The sequence below is a fragment of the Aotus nancymaae genome, unplaced genomic scaffold (assembly GCF_030222135.1).
Source record: "Aotus nancymaae isolate 86718 unplaced genomic scaffold, 86718_ANA_hifiasm-v0.15.2.pri h1tg000072l, whole genome shotgun sequence".
NCBI classification, from domain to species: domain Eukaryota; kingdom Metazoa; phylum Chordata; class Mammalia; order Primates; family Aotidae; genus Aotus; species Aotus nancymaae.
The window spans coordinates 17,205,885-17,228,348 of NW_026988487.1; the positions used below are offsets into that span (position 1 = coordinate 17,205,885).

Below are 22,464 nucleotides of genomic sequence, written 5' to 3' on the forward strand. Positions count from 1 at the left end.
ACCAGTAATAGGTACTGGAAAAAATTCATTCTCTTTTCTTTTCAGAAGAAATAGTTTATTTTGCCAGATAATCTCATTGAATTTCATATATATTTTACTTTTTTTTTTTTTTTGAGATAGACTCTCTCTCTGTTGCCCAGACTGGAGTGCCGTGGGACGATACTGGCTCACTGCAACCTCCATCTCCTGGGTTCAAGTGATTCTCCTCACTCAGCCTCCCCAGTAGCTGGGATTACAGGCGTGTGCCACGACCTGTGGCTAAATTTTGTATTTTTTGGGGAGACAGGTTTCGCTATGTTGGCTATGCTGGTCTCAAACTCCCGGCCTCGGGTGATTCGCCCACCTCTACTTCCCAAAGTGCTGGGATTACAGGCATGAGCCACCGTGCCCAGCCTCATATATGTTTTACTCTTTATGATAAAAGCTTCTTAGTTTCATATTAAACCTTGTTTGTTGCCTCTTCTCCTATAAGTAGAGCTCTACATATCAGTCAATATAGTTTACTGTTTATTTTCCTGTTTTCTTAACCTTACACTATTGTTTGCAAATTCATATTTTTTTATGTCTCTGACTATGCATGCTGTAACTGTTTTATTTGGAATGTATTGGTCACATCTGACTCTACACTTGCCTTTCGTCTCTCAACAAAGATGTATTCTCTTATATAACTCAGTACTGACTTTTACTCTTTTTTTTGAGACAGTGTCTCACTTTGTTGCCCAGGCTGCAGTGCCACAGCGTGATCTCAGCTCACTGTAGCCTCCACCTCCTGGGCTCAAGCGATAATCCTACCCCAGGCTCTGAGTAGCTGGGACTACAGGCATGTGCCACCAAACCTGGCTAATTTTTGTATTTTTTGTAGAGACGGGGGTTTCACTGTGTTGCCCAGGCTGATCTCAAACTCCTGGGCTCAAGCGATCTGCCCACCTCAGTCTCCCAAAGTGCTGAGATTACAGATGTGAGCCATAGTGCCCACCCCTGAATTTACTTTTGTTGGAGATCATTATCATATCATAGATGGGATATTTAAGAAATTTTATAATAAACACTGAAGAGTGGCAGTGAAACAACAAAATGACCTTCCTGTAAAGAGTCATTTGCTTTTTGTTTTTGATTAGTGGGGAGAAAAGATGGCATGGTAGAATGGTAGAAAGAAAATAGACTTGAGAATCATATCTGGGTTCAAATTTTGGTTTGATGACTTCTTAGATGTGTACCTTGGGCAACTGACTTAATCTTTCTAGCCTGTCTCCTTATCTGTAGAATGTAAACAATGCATGTGGTGGGCCTGCCCCCAGACATTAGTCACTCACTAATACTAGCTTCCATAGAATCTTTTGTTTTGTTTCTTTGAAACAGGGTTTCACTGCTGTCACCCAGGCTAGAGTACAGTGGCGTGATCTCGGCTCACTGCAACCTCTGCTTCCCAGGCTCATGCAATTCTTCTACCTCAGCTTGCCCAGTATCTGGGACTACAGGCACATGTCACTGCACTTGGCTAAGCTTCCATAGAATCTTAATCACCATTTTTAATCTACAGAATCAGAAGATGCTTGTTTGTCTACACTTATAAAAATGGCCTGAAAAGTTATGCTTAACCAGTACTTTTTTTTTTTTTTAAAGACGGGGTTTCACCATGTTGGTCAGGCTGGTCTTGAACTCCCAACCTCAGGTGATCTGCCCGCCTTGGCCTCCAAAGTGCTTGGATTACAAGTGTGAGCCACCACACCCGGCCTTTAACCAGTACTTTTAAAGTTAGAAAGTCCAGGGGAGGAAGTAATAAGCTATCATGACTTAATATATCAGTATTATGATACTTACACTTTTCATTATCTTTTTCTTTTACAAGTTGCATGATATCTCAGAATCGGAATTTCTAACTGAAGCTGAGATCATTTGTGACGTTGTGTGCCTGGTATATGATGTCAGTAACCCCAAAACCTTTGAATACTGTGCCAGGATTTTTAAGGTTTGTTGCTCCTACAGACTATGACTAAATGTAACTTCATACATAATAGTTTTGAATTCTGAAGCATATGGAGGAAACAGTATTACATTTTTAATTGGTTATGTCCAGCATGACTGCAACTGTACAAACACACATATAAATGTATGTGCTTAAATCCTAGAGGTGGTATGAAAAAATGAAGGTAGTTTTTGTGATAATTTAGGTGAATTTCTTTATATTTCAAAATGTTTAATGTGTGTTTTTAATTAAATATATTTATTTAAAATTGTAGTGCATCTAAAGAATCAGTGTAGGTCTATTTTGTCATCAACATTGGAAAAGTGGTCTGGATCTTATTTATTATATGTGATTCACCTAGACTACTGCCAATCTTTGCCTTTTGGTTCATTTTTTTTGCTTTGAAACTATTGTTGCTTTGCCTATCTAGAGAAAATGTTTGGTTCACATTTAAATAGTAATTTTTGAACTTGTTATCAGATTTTGATTTCATTTTTTATTTCATAGCAACACTTTATGGACAGCAGAATACCCTGCTTAATCATAGCTGCAAAGTCAGACCTGCATGAAGTTCAACAAGAGTATAGTATTTCACCTACTGATTTCTGCAGGAAACACAAAATGCCTCCACCACAAGCCTTCACTTGCAATACTGCTGATGCCCCCAGTAAGGATATCTTTGTTAAATTGACAACAATGGCCATGTATCCGTAAGTACTTGCTCTGTCTTCATTTTCATGTTGCATGGTTCATGACATTGCATGCCATTATTAGCCATGAAGCGATTATCTTTGTCACATAGAAATTGTTCAGCAACAGAAAGATACTTTGTAATGAGAAGGTACAAATTTGAGTAAATGCAGGTTTGGTTTGAATGCCATAATAAAATGATACAAACAGGCTTCTGGCAATATTTGTATATGTTTTAGCAGGCTGTAACTATCTTAATAGGATAGTACAATAAAACACAAACCCCCCACCCAGCATTGAAAAATAGTTTTACTGGAATAAAATGGGGTTGGCATTATGTACTTTTATGCTTATAAGGCATTTCCATATGAACAGAAAGTTCATTTTTATATTTTTCTGTTAATGACCTTAGGTATATGAAGTTTTCTAAAATCTTTTATTAATTTATGTTGAAATTATGGGTATGTTTGAGTTCAGATGTCTTTTTTAAGTGCTGTAAAGAGTATTTGTAATTGGAATTTCTATTGTAAAAATGTTTTGCATTAAGTGTTATGAGCCACAAATTTCATGTACATTTATTATATATCTATACATGCATATGCACAAGCACATAACTGTGGTCATCTCTGTAGTTTACTAACTGCCTTGAAATTGCATGGTTCTTAATGGCATTCGCCTCAAGTAGTGTGTATGTATAAATTCTGTTTTGTAACAAAATAGTTTTTCAGGCAGTGCGTTTCTCAGGACTTCATAGCTTATTCTACTTATTCTTATGTTAGTCTCTAAATTATTTTTCTTATGAAAACTACAGTGTAAAATAGAGTAATAATCAAACATTGCTATGAACCAAGACTGACATTTTTCAAAAAGGTGTTAATTTATACATATTTTTAAAGTCAGAGTTAACTTTACTGCTATTCTATTACCTAATACTTTTTTTAGATGCAACAAATCCTTGAATTTCTATTTGTATTTGAAAACAAGTCATTCCTATTATTAGAGAATAAGAAAAACCTTATTTATGTTTTACCTTTGCTTTAAAACTCTCATGTATGTTATCTACAGAGAGGATCATTACAGAGACAGACTCTCCCGAGACATGGGCCACACTGATAGAATAGAGAATTTGAGAAAAATCTGGGTCTTTCTAAAAACTGCTTTGTAAGTTACTTTTTCTTTATGACTTCTGTGGGATTTTGTTGATATTTTCTTAGAGGATGACCAAATCTCCTTTCTTGCCATAATTAACATTTAATAATTATGTAGAAACGCACTGCTTGGTCAGGCTTCCTGCCTAACTGTATATTATGTTGTCTTCCTTTACTATATAAATGTACTTCTTTAATCTTGTAATTACAGTAACTGCAACTATGTTTTTACATCTGCATCTTTAAAACATTTTACTGTAATTCTTTCGTGTGTGTGTGCGTGTGTTATATGATAAATGTACATACATGGACACTCGTTTATATGGTTAATCCCAAACTACTTCTCATGAAGCATCTCCCTGTTGCTAAGCATACTTTGCATCTCTCCTTTTTAGTGGGTAGAGCCTTGTGTATGTTGAAGAATCAGATTTGATTTATAAAATAACAGATGGATTCCAGTATGACAGCTGGCAGTGACTTAGTAGCAGTGATTTGTTCATCATCACAAGTCAAAAAAATGAAAAAGAAATGTCTTGAGCCTATACAAGTTTTTTTTTTTAATTAATTCTTGTTTTTCTTCATGTTGGGAATTAGGCATTATTGGGATGCTGCTAATTGCCACAACCATGCCACCATGTGCTGTGGTCTCATCAGATCTCACAAGCTAAGCCAAGTCAGATTGGGCCAGTCTTTTGACTGAGAAGCCTATAAAAAAGTTTTCAGGTGTTACAGGAAGTGATGTCATTGATTCTTCAGGTGGCGCTCTTCTGAGTGGGTTCTGCACCACTGCCTCTTCATGGGTGGTGTGATGGCTTTGTATGAATGAGTGGCTCTGACCACTCAACAGTCATTGGAGACCCCTTACTTGGATAGTTAGAGCCGAGGTGAAATGGGTTGCTCCTTGTGCCTCCACCAACTAGTGCAACTCTGCTCAACCAGAAAGGAGTCAGAAAGTTTCCCTAAATTTCACATCTAATTTCAATTGGATCCTTTGTTATTTTTACATCCTTACCCAGAGTTTCATACTGTCATACTTAGCTGCTGTGTTTGGGTAGCAGATGAAATCAACCCCCTATTTTATTTGAGTAGAAATTTATAAAGCACCTTGATTTAGTTCGTTTGAGCACCAGGGTGCTTGATGATTAAAATACATTGTTGTTCACATCTCAGAGTTGAATATACTCGTCTTTTGAATCAAATGATTTACCATTCTTCTCCTTCCTGGTTTTCAGGCATGTGTGTATGCTGAGGGAGGAGGAGGAGGGAATAGTTATTTAAATGCTAGCAAACTTTGTCCTTTTGGTGGGTGCTTATGGCTTACTCAGTTTTTCTTTTTATTAATTTAGATGAGGGTGCCATCTATCGCTGTGCATATTTGTTCCACAAAAGTTCATATAATAATAATTCCATCCCCCCTCCAAAAAAGCAAAAGTATTAGCTAATTTTTCTCTAGATTTTCTATAGGGAGGGAGGAGGAAGCTATTACTGTTTGTTATGTTTTTGGTAAATGTGGAATTCTGCACAACTTTAGCATGCCCCACACTGTCCTTTTCCTTTCTACAAAGAGTGTTGCTTATGCCTAAGTCTTTTTTTTTAAGTTGGCACACCCTGACTTGTGCCATATTTGTAAGAACTCAACTCCTGTCCTTCTGTGTGTTTTCGCAGCCATGCCCGGTTACGCTGTATGTGCACCTGCAACAGGTGTACATTTTGCATCTGTCAGAACTTCCTCAACTCAGACTTGCTGCAATCTGTAAAGAACAAAATCTTCACTGCAGTTCTTAACAGGTTCTTAACTTTATTTACTGGGTACCAGGCATTCTGTTAAAATACGAAAGAAAAAAGCAGATAACTATTTATGATATAGATACTCACTACAAAGACAAGCTGACTGATGCCTAACTAACTTCCACTAAAATTCTCACTGTGATGACAATGTTTAGTTTTGGAAGCATCCTTAATAATGTTTTAAAATTAATAGGTATATTTAGAGGACTATAAAATAAGATTTTGGATAATTTTTTCATAAGGAAGATAAAATATCTTTCCTATTAAAAGATAATATGTATAGGGAAATAAAAATCTTTTGGCTGTGAGTTATAGAACTAGATTAGGACTTTTATAGTAAGGAAAAGACACACTGATCCCAGATGAAAGATATTATATTATACTGTACTCAGCTTACATTGAAATAATATATCTCATTAAAACCATAGTAATGCGAACAGTATTTTGGGTTTGAAAAAATATTCTATTCTTGAGACCATCTCAAGATAATGATAATCTACTTTTAAGTACCTGGGGTGTTTATTTGAAAGAACATGGATTCTAGACATGAGGATAATAACCAGCTTTAAAAACTCAAAGGAATATGGAAAAGAGGAAAAGATATGTAGTACTGGTTTTTTAGGTCTTTATAATTGAACCAAAAATATGAAGTAATCTTATAAAGTAATATGCTTTTAAGAAAGAGAAAAAAAAGGATGCATATATTCCCTCAAAGCAATAGTCTTGGAAGGTTGTATTCTTATTCTGATCATGCTACCTTTGTTCAAATTAGTTTTGCATTTTTTGAGCATTTAAGAGCTCAATACTAATTTGTACCTGATGTCATATTTGTATGTGTCTAAGGATGAATTAGGTTTTTGAAATCATTTAAAAGTCATTAGGAGCTGGGCTTGATTAAGATGGATGATCAAGCTAAGTGTTCAATTTTGGTTAGAAATGGGTCAGTTATTTGGCTCACCATTGGACTCTCACTGAGGGCTAGACTTTAACTGTATCAAATGATCATAGTTTTTATCCACCAGCAGTATAGTAGATGTGTCTATGAAGCAGTGAGTTTATTTCTTCTGTGAGTCAGAAACAGTGATTTTGAAGGCATTCTAAGAGTTTCAGTGATGTTTTGAGCACTATCAATCAGCTCTGGAATAAGAATGCAGCCATCTCAGGTAACTGCTTTGAAGGGACCACCACACTCATTTGGTGGTGAAGTTCTGCTTCTGTGCTTTAGCACCTTGTAAAGTAGTAACATAGACAGATTCTCTCACGATGACTGATGGAAAATGCAAGGCTAGTTCAAACCAAACAACACTCAGGCGCTCCAGTGTTGGGAATTGTTGAGTTGGAAGAGATTCTAGAATTCATGTGGCGTAGCCTCCTGTTAGAATGCCTTCCTGCAAGCCTTCCTGAGAGAGTGCTGTTTATCTGCTGATGGCTTGCCTCATTGGAAAGGGTTTTTGCTTTTGCTTTTATTTTTTTTTTAACTAAATGTTTTCCCTATAATTTTCTCTCTTTAGTTTTAGTTGTGCCCTTTAGAACAACATACGACTATTCTACTCCCTCTTCAACATAGCAATCCTTCAGGCATTTGAAGACGGCCATCATGTCTCCCCTAATTTTCTCTTCTCCAGGTAGAACATCCCCATTTCTTTCAGCCTTTTCTTAAATTAGATGGTTTAGTGAACTCATTAATCCTGGTTGTCTTCATCTGAAAGCCCCTTAGGTTTTCACAGTACCTCTTAAAAGGTACCACCAAGAATAGAAAACAATGTTGCAGTTGTAGTGTGACTAGTCCAGAACAGTGGGCAGCTGTGTTCCACAATCAGGACAGCATCTGTCTAGGGCATGAATTAACTTTTTGGCAGTCCCATCCCACTGTTGACATATATTATCTTGGGGTTAATTAAAATCGGATGTTTTTCGTATGAAGAGACAGATGTCCCTTCCTTTCTAATTGTGTATTTGACATTTTTTAGGTGATGCTTTAAATCTAAATGCAGATACATATATCTATTAAATGTCATATTCTTCTTTTGATCCATTTGTTCTAGCTCAGTCATTTTAAACATTCTTTCTGTCATTTGTCCCATGGTATATATCTCTCTCAGCATTGTGTTATTTGCAAATTTGGTAGATATGTACTGTCTTTCAAGTTACTGATAAAAAAATAATGTTGAATACCCAGAGGTTGGAGAAAGAGAGTGCTAAATTGAGCAAGCCCTATAGTATTCTACCAGAGAACTATTTTTCTCAATGATAGGTTCAAAATTCTTAGGGAAGGATTTTTCATTTAATGAAAAATATGTTATTATCCAGCCCATATTTTATCTTCCTGTCTTATCGGAGATTTCATGAAAGATTTTTCTAAAATCAGCATATAATTTCTTCCACTTTCCTCTGATCTACCAATATCATAATTTTATCTAATTAGCAAGCAACATCTATTCGATGTCTTATTTTGGTGAACTCACCTTGGCTCCCCGTAATTGCTGATCACAAACCACCTATTCTAGAAACTATTCTAGAAACTCTTGATTGTCCGTAATTACAGATTGATTTATTGTCTGTGTCTCTGGTGACAATTTTATTCATAGGTTGGTTTAGTCAGCTTTCAAATGAAATAGGATGGATGTGCATTAAATGAATGCTGTTGTGCATAGTAAATTATACAGTGGTCCTCAAAGAGAAATCAGTAAGTTTTGGTCATATCTGTTTATAAACTGGAAGTAATTTAATGGTAATGTCAGCACACATCCTGACATCTGGTAATCATGAATGGAAAGAATGAAAATGACAGGTAGAGGAACCAGTGTACTTTTCAAACAACTCCTTCCTTTTCCCTGTTTGTATTTTAATCATTTATTTAAGAGAAGCACAGTGGAAATTTAGGGGGTCTGTACTGGAGTTTCTTCTAGTTTATGAAAGGTAAGTAAGATAGGTAGGTAGGGTCCAAAAACCCAGTGCCCACAGGTCCTGGGTGAATAATGTAAAAGAATAAAGGTGGCCAAGTATAAGAAACAAGGAAAGGTTGAGACTGCAGCAGGCACTGTCTAAAAGAGGCAGCCACCACTCAGCTCTGGCCGTTTGTTGTTGTACAGGCCTGGTGTTGCCAGATTTTCTGGTATTATAAGAGACTGGAAATCAAGGCTTTTGTGTGAAATTTCCCGATATTTAAAGATTAGCAATTAATTAACAAATTTTTAAAGTACTGATCAGAACAAAGCATGTTTATAGTCCACCAGTTTGCAACCTCAGTCTTAAGTTACGGCCTAGTTGTGAAAATGGGGGCCAAGAAAAAGGACACCTATAGAACGAAAATGTCTCTGTTCCCATCACCACCACCATTTTACTCCTTTCCCATGAAAAATTTGAAAAAGTTACTGGGTGGTGGGATGAGAATGGAACCACCTTTTCCTGTTACTTCTCAGGTTTAAATGCAGCCATTACTAGTTGGTCACTGTTGGTTTCCTGTGTTAGAGATATCCTAATGTTAAGCACAGAAAAGATTGATTGACTCATTAAGTAAAAGTCATATAAAATTTTTACTGTATTTTGTTCATAGGGAGGGTTCCCAACTAACACTAAGTCCTAAGTCTTGGTTTTAGAAATCAGAACTACCATACTTAGTGTTTGATTTAGAATAATAAAAGAGCAGTTCTAAAAGGCTTGTCATTTTTTTTTTTTTTTTTTTTTTGAGATAGAGTCTCACTCTGTCACCCAGGCTGGAGTGCAGTGGCGTCATCTCAGCTCACTGCAACCTCTGCCTCCCAGGTTCAAGTGATTCTCGTGCCTAAGCCTCCTGAGTAGCTAGCACCACAGGCACATGCCACCTTGCCCAGCTAATTTTTGTATTTTTAGTAGAGATGGGGTTTCGCCATGTCTTGAACTCCTGACCTCAGGTAATCTGCCTACCTCAGCCTCCCAGAGTGCTGGGATTATAGGTGTGAGCCACCTTGCCCAGTCATTTTTACTTAGGTAAAATGTTTCACTGAATGTCTGCAAAGAATTAAATTAGTAGACAAGTATTGGTCTCAAATCAGCACATTGTTTTAGTGTACTTGTAAAAATTTTGGTCACTGAAATAGAAATTACTACCAGATAACGATACATGTTTGAGGCCACATTTTCTTACTACCCTACTCTCTCCTAACCCCACCTGATTTGATTTATTCATTCAGAATACTTAATTTAAATACCTGCTTTGGATAGGGACCTGCTGTGAGCTGGGGCAAAATTTGAAACTGAAGAAGATATGGAACCTGCCTTTAAGCATATTTCTAAATATTATGTCTCTAAGAAAAACCTTTTTTTTTTTTTTTTTTTTAAGAAAAACCTTTTTTAACTTTGGTTATATTTTCAGTGATGTTAGTCCTTCATGCTAAAAAGGAAAGTGCTATATAACCTGATAATGAATTTAGGCAGTTTCAAGAGGTTAATTTCTGTGGTTGTTTTTCCTTTTACAAGAAAAAATTGTGTTTTTTCTTGAACTTATTTACTAATGTTATATATTTTAAATATAGAAAGCATTAATGCAAAATTTTTTATTTCCAATTTAATTGAATGTATATTGACTTTGACATGTGACAGTAGTATTAAACACACATCTATCTCACATGTAACCTTACTCTTTGGTAATTATGATCTCACTCTTAGATCTGGATAGGTTTATGTTTTTCTTTAGACTAATTTATGAATAACTGGAATTATTTGAACTTAAATACATTTGGAGGATGATTAACATGTGGTCAGATGATTTTAGTCTTTGGGACTGCTTTCATTTTAAGTGGTGTAAATTCCGTTACTGGAGAAAAAGACCTTTTGAATATATTTTAAATTTTAAATATCTTTTCAATTTGAAAGTGATTATATATAGATGAGCTTGATTGTTGGTTTGAACTACCCAGGATTTTTATTTATTAAGTATTTATTACTCCGACTTGAGAACACTCCTACTTTGCATGAGAATGTTACTAGATGGTAGTGTCCCGTGAACTTTAATTTGTCCTTTTTTTTAGGTGTTTGTTTTCCTTTGTTTGTCCGTGTCACTTAGTCATTTTTTAATACTCTCAATCTCCTTCCCAGCTAGGTTTTTGTGTATAATCCCACCACTTCTTCTAACCTATTATTTAATCAAAGATTACTTATTTTATAGTTTATTATTTGGGTGTGATTTCCTTTGTGCATATTTGGTTCTAAGATTTCTTTCATTCTATTATTTGCATTAGCCATATTAGTTGTTGGTTCATGTTACTTCTTAAGTTCAGTAGCAGCATTTTATTTTGACAACCAAGTGCTTAATTCACACTGAATATTTACAGAGACCCAAAAGTATGATGGATAGACGTCATACCTGTTGTATTTTTACCCTATTTATGTCTTTTTAGATTAAATATATGTGACTTTTATTTTAAGCCACTCATTAATGACTTACTTCATTTACCCATATTGCTTTAATAATTGCCCAAGTTCTTCCTTTGTGTAGTTAGAATTAATTACTTAATAGAGGAGCCCTTTGTTGAAGGAAGAATTTTATTGTCAGAATAAAATGAACTGCTTTTTCATAGGATTGCCTTATGAAGAGGATGGGTTCCTAAAAATCTTAATGTTGTTAAATGTTGGAAATCCAGGAGTCCTTGGGATATTACGTTATAGTAAAATACTGTATCTAAGGAAGTCCTGCTTTAGTTTCTTATGAAACTTACTTGTCCCTTGTATGAAGGTCCTTATAAGACTGCTTGTGAATTTGTATACATAGTCATAAATTTAAAGTTATACAAGAGTTTGTATTACATATTTTCATTAAGCCTATAAGCTTAACTGCTGCGGCTTATAATTTTTAAATTTTTTGCCATTTGGTTAATATATTAAAGGACATGACAAGGTGAAGTTCACCTTATCTGATCTTTAAGTATCACTAGTTAAGATATAGATATTGGAGCATTTCCTTTGTATTCATGATCATCTGTAAATTCAGATTCTTCTAATGCTTGGTGAAGCATTTCTTGACATTGGTGCAAACCTGTGGTCCTTTCCCAAAGTATGATCCTATTTAGGCATGCTCAGTTAACAGCTTGCTTATGGTTTGTGTTGAAACACTGTATATTGAGTCCTTAACCTATTTTGATAAATATGCTATTAAAATATTTTATGCCCATTTTTTCAGTTAGAATTATCCTTATTAAAATTGTTGTTAGCAGTAATGGCATTATTATTAGAAGTAAATATAGAAAACACTTTACTAGATTGAAGCATTTAGAGAAATAAAAGTAGAGAGTCCAGAAGACTTTTTAAAATTGTTAATACTTTATTTTATTGGGTTTTTTTTTTTTTTTTTTTTTTTTTGAGATAGAGTCTCTGTTGCCTAGGCTAGGATGCAGTGGCCCTATCTCAGCTCACTGCAACTCCCACCTCCCAGGTTCAATCGATTCTCCTGCCTCAGCCTCCTCAGTAGCTGAGATTATAGGTATTATTTTTTGTATTTTTAGTAGAGACAAGTTTCACCATGTTGGCCAGGCTGATCTCGAACTCCTGACCTCAGGTGATCCGCCTGCCTTGGCCTCCCAAAATGCTGGGATTACAGGCATGGTCCACCGTGCCTGGCTCCTATTTTAAGTAGAATATTTGAAAATAGAAAAGGGCCAAGCTCAGTGGCTCATGCTTCTAATCCCAGCACTTTGGAAGGCCAAGGTGGGAGGATCACTTGAGCTCAGGAGATCGGGACCAGTCTGAGTTACAAAGTGAGATCCTATCTCTACAAAAAGTAAAAAAAAAAAAAAATTAGCTGGGTGTGATGGCTCACATCTGTGGTTCCAGCTGCATAGGAGGTTGAGGTGAGAGGTTTGCTTGAGCCCAGGAGGTCAAGGCTGTAGTGAGCTATGTTTGTGCCATTGTACTCTAGCTTGGGTGACACAGTGAGATCCTGTCTGAAAAAAATAAAATAAAATAGAGCTGGGCACAGTGTTTCATGCCTATAGTTTCAGCACTTTTGGAGATCAAGGCACTAGGATTACTTGAGCCCAGGAGTTCAAGATGAGCCTGGGCAACAAAGTAAGATCCTTGTCTCTACAAAAAAATAAAAAATTAGCCAGGTGTGGTGGCACACACTTGGGGTCCCAGCTACATGGGAGGCTGAAGCAGGAGGTTCATCTGAGTCCAGCAGGTTGAGCAATGAGCATTTGTGCCACTGCATTCCAGCCTGGGTGACAGAGCCACCCTGTCTCTAAATAAATAAATACAGAAAAGTTTACTGTAGTTTGGTGACCTCAGTATAGATTTCAACTTGAGATACATAATTACAAATAAGAAAAAGCTAATAGGATATCTCTGTGCCCTGATAACTTTAGATACATGTGCATTACAGTTATATGGGTTGTTTCAGAGTATTATCTTAAAAATCTATACCTGAGATATAGCTATGGATTGAGTTGTAAAAGTAGAAGACCATTCACATTCATGCATTTGTACATCTCTTAGTTGTATTTTTGAAAGAATAAGATGGTGAGATGAGAGGAGTGAAAATAGGAAATTCAAATACATTTCTGAGAAATTGTGTGGGAAGACTGATAAAAATGACTCTCTGAGTAAAGTCTCTCAGTTTTGCTTCTTCTGAGTATATTCTTCTGAACTTATCTTTGCCTCTGCATAATAGCTTACAGTCTAAGACAAGATTAGTTGATATCTGAGTAACAAATTCTCAATTCTAACCTTTCATCAAATTTTAATTTTTGCAGACTGTTAATTTTTTCCTCTGTTGCCCAGGCTGGAGTGCAATGGCGCAATGTCAGCTCACTGCAACCTCCACCTCCCGGGTTTAGGCAATTCTTCTGCCTCGACCTCCCAAGTAGCTGGAATTACAGATGCCCACCACCATGCCTGGCTAAATTTTTTTTTTTTTTGAAACAGAGTCTCACTCTGTTGCCCAGGCTGGAGTGCAGTGGTGCATGTGTGTGTGTGTGTGTGTGTGTGTGTGTGTGTGTGTGTGTGTGTGTTCTGAGACGGAGTCTCACGCTGTCACCCAGGCTGGAGTGCAGTGGTGCATGTGTGTGTGTGGGTGTGTGTGTGGGTGTGTGTGTTTTGAGACGGAGTCTTATGCTGTCACCCAGGCTGGAGTGCAGTGGTGCGATCTCGGCTCACTGCAACCTCCGCCTCCTAGGTTCAAGCAATTCTCCTGCCTCAGCCTCCCAAGTAGCTGGGACTACAGGCATGTGCCACCATGTCCAGCTAATTTGTATATTTTTAGTAAAGACAGGGTTTCATCATGTTGGCCAGGCTGGTCTTGAACTCCTGACCTTGTGATCTGCCCGCCTTGGCCTCCCAAAGTGCTGAGATTACAGGCGTGAGCCACTGCACCCAGCTTAATTTTTGTGTTTTTAGTAGAAATGGGATTTCACTCTGTTTATCAGGCTGGTCTCTGACCTTGTGAGCTACCGCACCCGATCTTTTTTTTTTTTCTTTTTTTTTGTATTTTTAGTAGAGACGGTGTTTCACCATGTTGGCAAGCCTGGTCTAGTAGTTCTGACTTCAGGTGATCCACCCACCTCGATCTCCCAAAGTGCTGGGATTACAGGCTTGAGTCACTGCGCATGGCCAGTTTTGGCAGACTTTAATTAATTTATTTATTTTAGAGATGGGGTCTTGCTTTTTTGCCCAGGCTGGAGTGCAGTGGTGTGATCAACTCAACTGCCTCCATGAACTCAGTTCATGGGCTCCTTCCTTAGCCTCCCTAGTAGATGGGACTACAGGCACACACCACTGTGCCCAGGTAATTTTTAAATTTATTTTGTAAAGAAAGCTTTTGCCCAGGCTGTTGCAGACTTTTAGATCTCTGCATAGTTTTTATATCTCAGATATGAACAGATTATAAAAAAAATTTCAACTGGAATATTTTAAAATACCTTATTTGGGAATAACTAGAATGGATTGAATTCCCTTAAACCCTTTAGAATTTTATAGCTTATATTGCTAAATATTGCAATTGACAACATTTCCTTTATTTATTGTTGGTTATATACATTGGGCCAATAAAGACTTGGGTTTTTTGTGTTTTTGTTTTTGTTTTGAGACAGAGTCTCTATCACCCACGCTATAGTGCAGTGGCATAATCATAGCTCACTGCAGACTGGAAGTCCTGGGCTTGAGCATTCCTCCCACCTCAGCCTCCCAAATAGCTAAGACAGGCACGCACCACCTTGTCTGGCTAATTAAAAAAAAAAAATTGTAGAAACAAGATCTGTGTTGCTCAGGCTGGTCTTGAACTCCCGGCCTCAAGCAGTTCTCCAGCTTCAGCCCCTCAAAGATCTGGGATTACAGTGTTAGCCCCTGTGCCCAGCCAGATTGGTTTTCATATTCACCATAAGTGCAGAATTAATTAAAAGCATTTTGTTTGCCTTTGCACTAAAGATATTCAGTGCACAGGTACGCTGGAATTTTGGCCAGTCTGCATATGCTTTGTGTGACTGTTCACACAGTTATTCATTTAACCCTTTATTACCTGAATTTTGCAACTTTTTTTCTCTCTGCATTATTAAGTAGCAGCCTTAATAAAACTCAAGTCCAGACGTGTTGGTTGGCTTCTACACCTGTGTCAAGGAGAACTTGATGTCTGATACATTTATGGACCTTCAGCACTTCTAAGCCAGAAAGCCAACATCCCAGACACAGGAATTTTCACCTAAGAACTTGAAAGCTCTAAAAATTGTGAATGGTTAGTTAAGGTTATATTCAGCACTTAGTCATAAGGTTATATTCAGCACTTAGTCATTATTTCTAATGTTCTAAAAAGAGATACTGCTTAACTAAATGGTCTTACTCCACATAGAGTAGGAAATTTTGGTGATTTTGATATATCACTAGGTTAGAAAAAACCCTTTATACACAGACATACATATACATTTTTTGACCTTGTAACATTTAATTCTGGAAGTCTGTCTTAAGGAAAACATCCTAAATATGGAGAAAAATGTTATATAGAAAGTTAGTCTTTTTTTTGTAGCCACAAATAAATGGAGATAGCCAGGTTGAGCATGGTGGCTCACGCTTATAATCCTAGCACTTTGGAATGCTGAGCCAGGAGGATCACTTAAGGCCAGAGTTCAAGACTAGCCTGTGCAACATAGCAAGACCCCATCTCTACAAGAAAAATGAAAATTAGCCAGGGGTGTTGGCACATACCTGTGGTCGCAGCTACTTAACGTGGCCGAGGCAGGAAGATCACTTGAGCTTAGGAGTTCAAGGCTGCAGTGAGCTAGGACTGCACCACTGCACTCCAGCCTAGGTGACAGAGCAAGATGCTGTTTCTGAAAAATAAAATAATAAAAGAAGATAGCCAGCAATCAGAGAATAGAATATGATCCAGCTATTTAGAATGTTTCCATAATTGATGAAAAAGTTCATACATTATAACAAGTGTAAAAACTATGTAGAATTATACACACGTTGTATTTGCAGCTGCGTAAAAAATACATAGAAAAAGTCTAAAAGGGGCCAAGCACAGTGGCTCATGCCTGTAATCCCACCACTTTGGGAGGCTGAGGTGGGTGGATCTCTTGAGCTCAGGAGTCTGAGACCAGCTTGGTCAACATGGTGAAACCCCATCTCTACTAAAAATACTAAAAATTAGCTGGTCATGGTGCACACCTCTGTAATCCCAGCTGCTCAGGGTGCTGAGGCACGAGAATGACTTGAAGCCGGGAGGCGGAGGTTGCAGTGAGCCAAGATCATGAGACTGACTACAAAGAAAAAAGTCTAAAAGAAAATACCTGACATTTTAATTGGTTGCCTTGGGTGGCATTAATTTTTTTCTTACTTTATTTTCTAATGAGTGTATATTTTTCATGTTTGAAAAGAAAGTAAACTTTAGAAAGAAAAGCTATGCAATAAGATACTGCAAGTTATTCTAAGATGATATTTTCTGTAAGTCATTTTAAAAGAATGATGCTTTTGAATTTTAGAAGAATTATTTCTGCTTAAGTTTAGAGATAAGCCAGAAGCAAGATGGGCATGGTGGCTCACGCCTGTAATCCCAGCACTTTGGGAGACTGAGGCGGGTGGATCACTGGAGGTCAGGAGATTGCGAGACCATCCTGGCCAACATGATGAAACCCCTTCTCTACTAAAAATACAAAAATTAGCTGGACGTGGTGGCACACACCTGTAGTCCCAGGCTACTTGGGAGGCTGAGGCGAGAATCGCTTGAACCAGGGAGGTGGAGGTTGCAGTGAGCCAAGATCGAGCCACTGCACTCCAGCCTGGTGACAGAGTGAGACTCCCAAAAAAAAAAAAAAGAAAAAGAAAAGAAGAAAAAAAGCCAGAATCTTTATGAAACTGTTACTTGCCTCTATTTGAGAACTGAAACGACAAACATGAATCAATTTTTGAGACTTACAGAATACATGTGAGACCACACTATTCTCTATTCAGGTGGTGTCAGTTAAGCAGTGATAAGTGTGCCCTCCATTATAAATGCTTTCTCTCTTATAAATAGAGCTTGGTAGTGCAGCTTTTTGTTTTGTTTTGTTTTAATAGACAGTCTTGCTTTGTCACCCAGGCTGGAGTGCAGTGGTGCGATCTCGGCTCACTGCAACCTCCACCTCCTGGGTTCAAGTAATTCTCCTGCCTCAGTCTCCCAAGTAGCTGGGATTACAGGCACCTGCCACCACACCCAGCTAATTTTGAATTTTTTTTTTTTTTTTGGAGATGGAGTCTTGCTCTGTCGCCAGGCTGGAGTGCAGTGGCACGATCTCGGTTCACTGCGACCTCCACCTCCTGGGTTCAAGTGATTCTCCTGCCTCAGCCTCCCAGGTACTGGGACTACAGGTGCACACCACCATGCCCAGCTAATTATTGTATTTCTTTTTAGTAGAGATGGAGTTTCACCATGTTGGCCAGGATAATCTCGATCTCTTGACCTACTGATCTACCCGCCTCAGCTTCCCAAAGTGCTGGGATTACAAGTGCGAGCCACCGTGCCTGGCCTAATTTTGTATTTTTAGTACAGATGGGGTTTCACCATGTTGGCCAGGATAGTCTTGAACTGACCTCTGGTGATCTGCTGCCTTGACCTCCCAAAGTGCTGGGGTTATAGGCGTGAGCCACCGCGCCTGGCCGGTAGGTGGTAAAGGTGTAAAATAGTTCTGTAAGTAACTTTCCATGTCTAAAAGTGTCTTAAACAGCTACTGTAACATTGATGGAGCCATTGAAATATATTTTATGACTTAATGATTACCTTAAGTTGTAAACTAGCTGTATCTTGAACATGTATCTATATTGATCTTGAAATGCAAAAGAGAACTAAGCAATAAAGTCAGTCAGAATATATTATTTCATGAATAATACTTTCTTAAAACACAAGGGAGACCAGCCTGTAGTTCCAGCAGTTAGAGAGGCCAAGGTGGAATGATTGCTCGAGCTCAGGAGTTCAAGACCAGCCTAGACAACATAGTGAGACTTCATCTCTATAAACAAACAAAAAACCATAAGGGAGCTATGTGAAACAGATATCCATATTTTAAGACTATTTATGAGAAATCATTTTGATTCATTTTAATGCACTTATGGCTCGCTTAGGGCCTAATCCTTTTTTCCTCCTAAGTTAAAAAATTAATGTAAAAATTTAAAAATAAAATAACAAATCTCTCAGGCCAGGTGCAGTAGCTCATATCTGTAATCCCAGAACTTTGGGAGGCCAAGGCGGGCAGATCACCTGAGGTTGGGAGTTCGAGACTAGCCTGACCAACATGGAGGAAACCCCATGTCTACTAAAAATACAAAATTAGCCGGGCATCATTGTGGGCTCCTGTAATCCCAGGCACTCGGGAGGCTGAGGCAGGAGAATCACTTGAACCCAGAAAGCGGAGGTTGCAGTAAGCCAAGGTCCATCATTGCACTCCAGCCTGGGCAACAAGAGTGAAACTCCGTCTCAAAAAATAAATTAATTACAATTTAAAAAAAAAATCTCCATCATTGAAGATGCATGATAATCACAGGGAGACCAAAGCTGAAGAGAAACCTCTAATGCACCTTTAGCCTATGCTCTCAATTTACATTCTATACATCTGCATTGGCCTGGAGTTGTACTTCTGTTACTCTCATCATAGGTCCACGGTGGTCTATGAGTTTGGGATGTTGGATTCAATTCTTTCACAGGCATATATTTGCAGTTTTTGATAATCCAAAGTAATAATCTGTAAACTTCATGACTAATTAGTTGTTAACTTCATTTCTGATGAATACTTATGGTTACTACATGTTGTCAAGTACTGCTTATGGTATTGGTTTGAAGGACTTAGTGTTTCAGATATACCAAGATCAGCCTCAGAGAGATGTTTAGAGAGTGTCTATAACAGCTTTAGGTTTCCTTTTGTGTGTGTGTGTGTGTGTGTGTGTGTGTGTGTGTGTGTGTGTGAGAAAAGAGTACATACAGATAGATTTTTTTGAAGTTTGGCAATTTGCTATAGAATACATTTATTTTAAATATAGAAAACATGAGATCCATCATATAGGGTGGCAACTCAATTTATGTGTGGGATGCATAATTGAGAGATGTTATTTTTGAGTTCCCTTTTTTTGTGAGCTCTGCTGTGAACTGCAAACTGTGTGCATGTGTGTAAAAGGTTAAGAGCCCGGGTAGCTGAATGGGGTGCCATGCTGTTAGCAGACGACGAAGGCAGTATTACTCACCAGGTGCACGCTGTCCGCTCTGTAGAAGATTCCATCTACATGGAGTCATCTCATGGTCCACTTTTTCTTGAAGCCAGGTAACATTTCCAATGGGTTGGCCTCGTTGGAGTTTTTGTAGCTTGGAAAACCTAAGCATTCTCTTCCCCCAACCCTTTTTTTTTAAAAAAATAAAACACTGCCTGTTGGAAAAAACTAACTTGCAAGCTGGAATGAACTTGCAATATCACTTTGCTTTGTAAGAAATAATTATGTGAGGAGTGTTTTTTTTTTTTTTAATAGAAACTGATGAGGATGAGAATTGGAGTATTGCGTCTTTGTTGTGGTGTTAAGCATGGAGCACTCTGGCTTGTGTTGTAGACTTTTGTTTCTAGGGATGTACAGACTCTATTTTGTGATAACTAATCTGTTCACTTTGACTGTTACTGAGGCAAAGTAGTTTTGTGCAATTTGAATTCGTGGTTCTTAACTCTTTTGCATATGTCAGTGCCTTGGTCTTTTAATGATACCTGACTTTTGCTTCAAATCTGTTTGTTTAACTTAGTTATAAAAGAACCTAAACTAGACTAGACAGTCTCTTTAAGCTCTTAATTTTTTAAATTTTCTTTTCTTTTTTCTTTTTTTTTTTTTTTTGAGACAGAGTTTCTGTTGCCCATGCTTGAGTGCAGTGGCACCATGTAAGCTCACTGCAACCTCCGCCTCCTGGGGTCAAGCAAATGTCCTACCTCAGCTTCCCGAGTAGCTGGGATTACAGGTGCCCACTACCACACCAGGCTAATTTTTATAGTAGACATGGGGTTTTACTGTGTTGGCCAGGCTGGTCTTGAACTCCTGACCTCAGGTGATCCACCTGCCTCGGCCTCCCAAAGTGCTGGGATTACAGGTGTGAGCCACCTCGCCCGGCCATTTTTGTATGTTTTCTGCATCATCTCAATTGTGTTCACTTAATTAAGACTTCAGTGACATTTAAATAAAATGTTCCAACCTTTGCTTTAGAGCTTTATCCTCTTCATGGTAAGCTGTCATACTTGAGACTCTTGAGGGTGCTTAGCAGTGTTATTAACTGAGCATGCTCACAACTCAGTTTGTGGTACAGGCTGTCCCTGTTCTTGTCATGCATACTATGGCTTCTTTTATGTCATTGCCTTTCAATCCATCACGTTACATTATGTCCTTTAGTTGGTACCATTATCACTGCCTGTCTAACTAACACCAGGGATTGGTTTTTTTTTTCTCTTTAATTAGTAGTAACCAAATTAATGCAAACTGGTAAATTTTCCCCTCCTCCTACCTTTATTTTATTTTATTGTAAATTTTTATGAGGCTTAGTGTTTCCAAAGTTGACTTTAATCATTTCTCTTACAAAAGTATTATCACTTGTCACTTAACTGCTTACAAAATAGCTTTCAGATCTTGGGGATAGGAGATTACACATTATTTAAACATGAATATGACCCTCAAAATTGTGGAAACACTGCCTTAATTCTCATTTTGAAGGACCGTGATGGTACTACAAAGCGCTAGATTGATTTGTCTAATTTCTTTATTTCCTGTGTGAAGAAAACGTTTACAAATTTAGACGTCTACTCCACATAGTACCTATTTGTCTTTATTGGTGTCTACATTATGTCATTTTCTTAAAGTAATGATTATCTAAGCAATTATATACATGGCTATATTGATCAGTGTTTTTGATAAGCATTACTGTATGCAATTATCTTGACAAGTGTGCTAATACTTCCCTAAAAGTAGACTGCTAAATAACTGGTTTAGGGTTTTCATACTAATCATGTTTTAAATAATAATTATATTTTCTGACTACAGGCACGTGACACAAGCTGACCTCAAGAGCTCCACGTTTTGGCTTCGAGCAAGTTTTGGTGCTACTGTTTTTGCAGTTTTGGGCTTTGCAATGTACAAAGCATTATTGAAACAGCGATGATATAAAAAGAAATAGTGGCCCTACCAAAAACAAATACTTTTATGTACATTCTGAATGCTTTAAGTTCTGCTAGAAATATTGAGATATTTATACATGCAGAGTTACTTTATTAATATTTGTAATTCATGCATAAGAGTATTTTAATGATAGTTATAACTGCAGTATTGGCTAGCATATGGAAAGAAAACAGCTAACAGCCAAACTAAAATGGCTAAATTCCAGAGGCCAAAAGGGAATATTTTGTAAATATATGTACATATTCAGGCAAGATATGGTCTCCCAAGCTGAGTTCTAGAAATGATGTTTCTAGACATTTCTAAATGGTATTGTTAGTGCTCACTTGGCTCACCCTCCTAGGTTTAAGTTAGCCCAGAGACTGTATTTACTCATGGATCACTTTATTTATTTCACATTTACTCAGAGAGATCCTTTGGGTTCTGTAAGGACATAAGACACAATTTGCCATTCTCTCTCCGTTTTTAAAAACATACAAGCCAGTGTCAGCTTACCAACATGACTTTTTTTCAGTCACTTGTGGTAGGCCAGCCTTGAAGCCATTGCACAGTCTAGAAAATTGTATAGCTGAGTGTGCAGCTCACCTTTAAGGATGAAGTGAGGCAAAAGCAATTCGCAGAGACGTTATCTATGTGATTATGTTGCTTCTTTTGTCAGTATGTTGAATTTTATAGCCCTTTCAATGAAATGAGAAAAAACAATTTGTATATTACCAATGTTTTTAGTTTAAATAAAGAGTCACCCTTACTACTGTTGAATTTTCCTCCCAAGTGTAAATCATTCTATAATGGCTGTGTCTATTATAGTATATTACAGTAACTGCATGTGTCACAAAGTGTTCTATATCAGGATAGGATAACCTAGAGGCAGTAATTTTTTTAATGATAAAATAAATCTAATGAATATAAACTCTCATGATAAACCTATTTTTTCCATCATCAACCTTTTCAAGTATTTAAATAAATAACTGCTATGTACTGTGATCTTGAGTTTTTTTGTCTTCTAAAGTAAATATTTCTGTACAGATGTGAGTGAAGTCCTCTGGTTTCTGTCTCTCATATTGAAAATTATTGTATGTAAAAAGAATCCTCGGCTGGGCATGGTGGCTCACAACTGCAATCTCAGAACTTTAGGAGGCCAAGGTAGGCAGATCATTTGAGGTTAGGAGTTCAAGACTAGCCTGACCAACATGGTGAAACCCCATTTCTACTAATACAAAAAATTAGCTGGTCATGGTGGCACATGCT

General features: G+C 37.5%; 1 protein-coding gene across 7 annotated transcripts in view; it reads left to right on the plus strand.

Annotated features, from left to right (window-relative positions):
- RHOT1 (ras homolog family member T1) overlaps positions 1 to 21,975 on the plus strand; it is a 70,879-nt gene extending 48,904 nt beyond the window's left edge. Inside the window, exons 17-22 of one of the 7 annotated variants that reach the window (XR_001106964.3) lie at positions 1,850 to 1,969; positions 2,474 to 2,676; positions 3,722 to 3,817; positions 5,470 to 5,592; positions 7,104 to 7,217; positions 21,085 to 21,163. Coding sequence is in view for 6 of the 7 variants with exons in the window: in XM_012449262.2 (XP_012304685.1) it covers positions 1,850 to 1,969; positions 2,474 to 2,676; positions 3,722 to 3,817; positions 5,470 to 5,592; positions 19,197 to 19,340; positions 21,085 to 21,202 (804 nt within the window). In the remaining variant the exon portion in view is untranslated. Of the gene's footprint in view, positions 1 to 1,849; positions 1,970 to 2,473; positions 2,677 to 3,721; positions 3,818 to 5,469; positions 5,593 to 7,103; positions 7,218 to 19,196; positions 19,341 to 21,084 lie in introns of all 7 variants that reach the window. The other 6 variants (XM_012449262.2, XM_012449264.2, XM_012449263.2 and 3 more) reach the window with 6 other exon arrangements.
- The last annotated feature ends 489 nt before the right edge of the window (positions 21,976 to 22,464 follow it).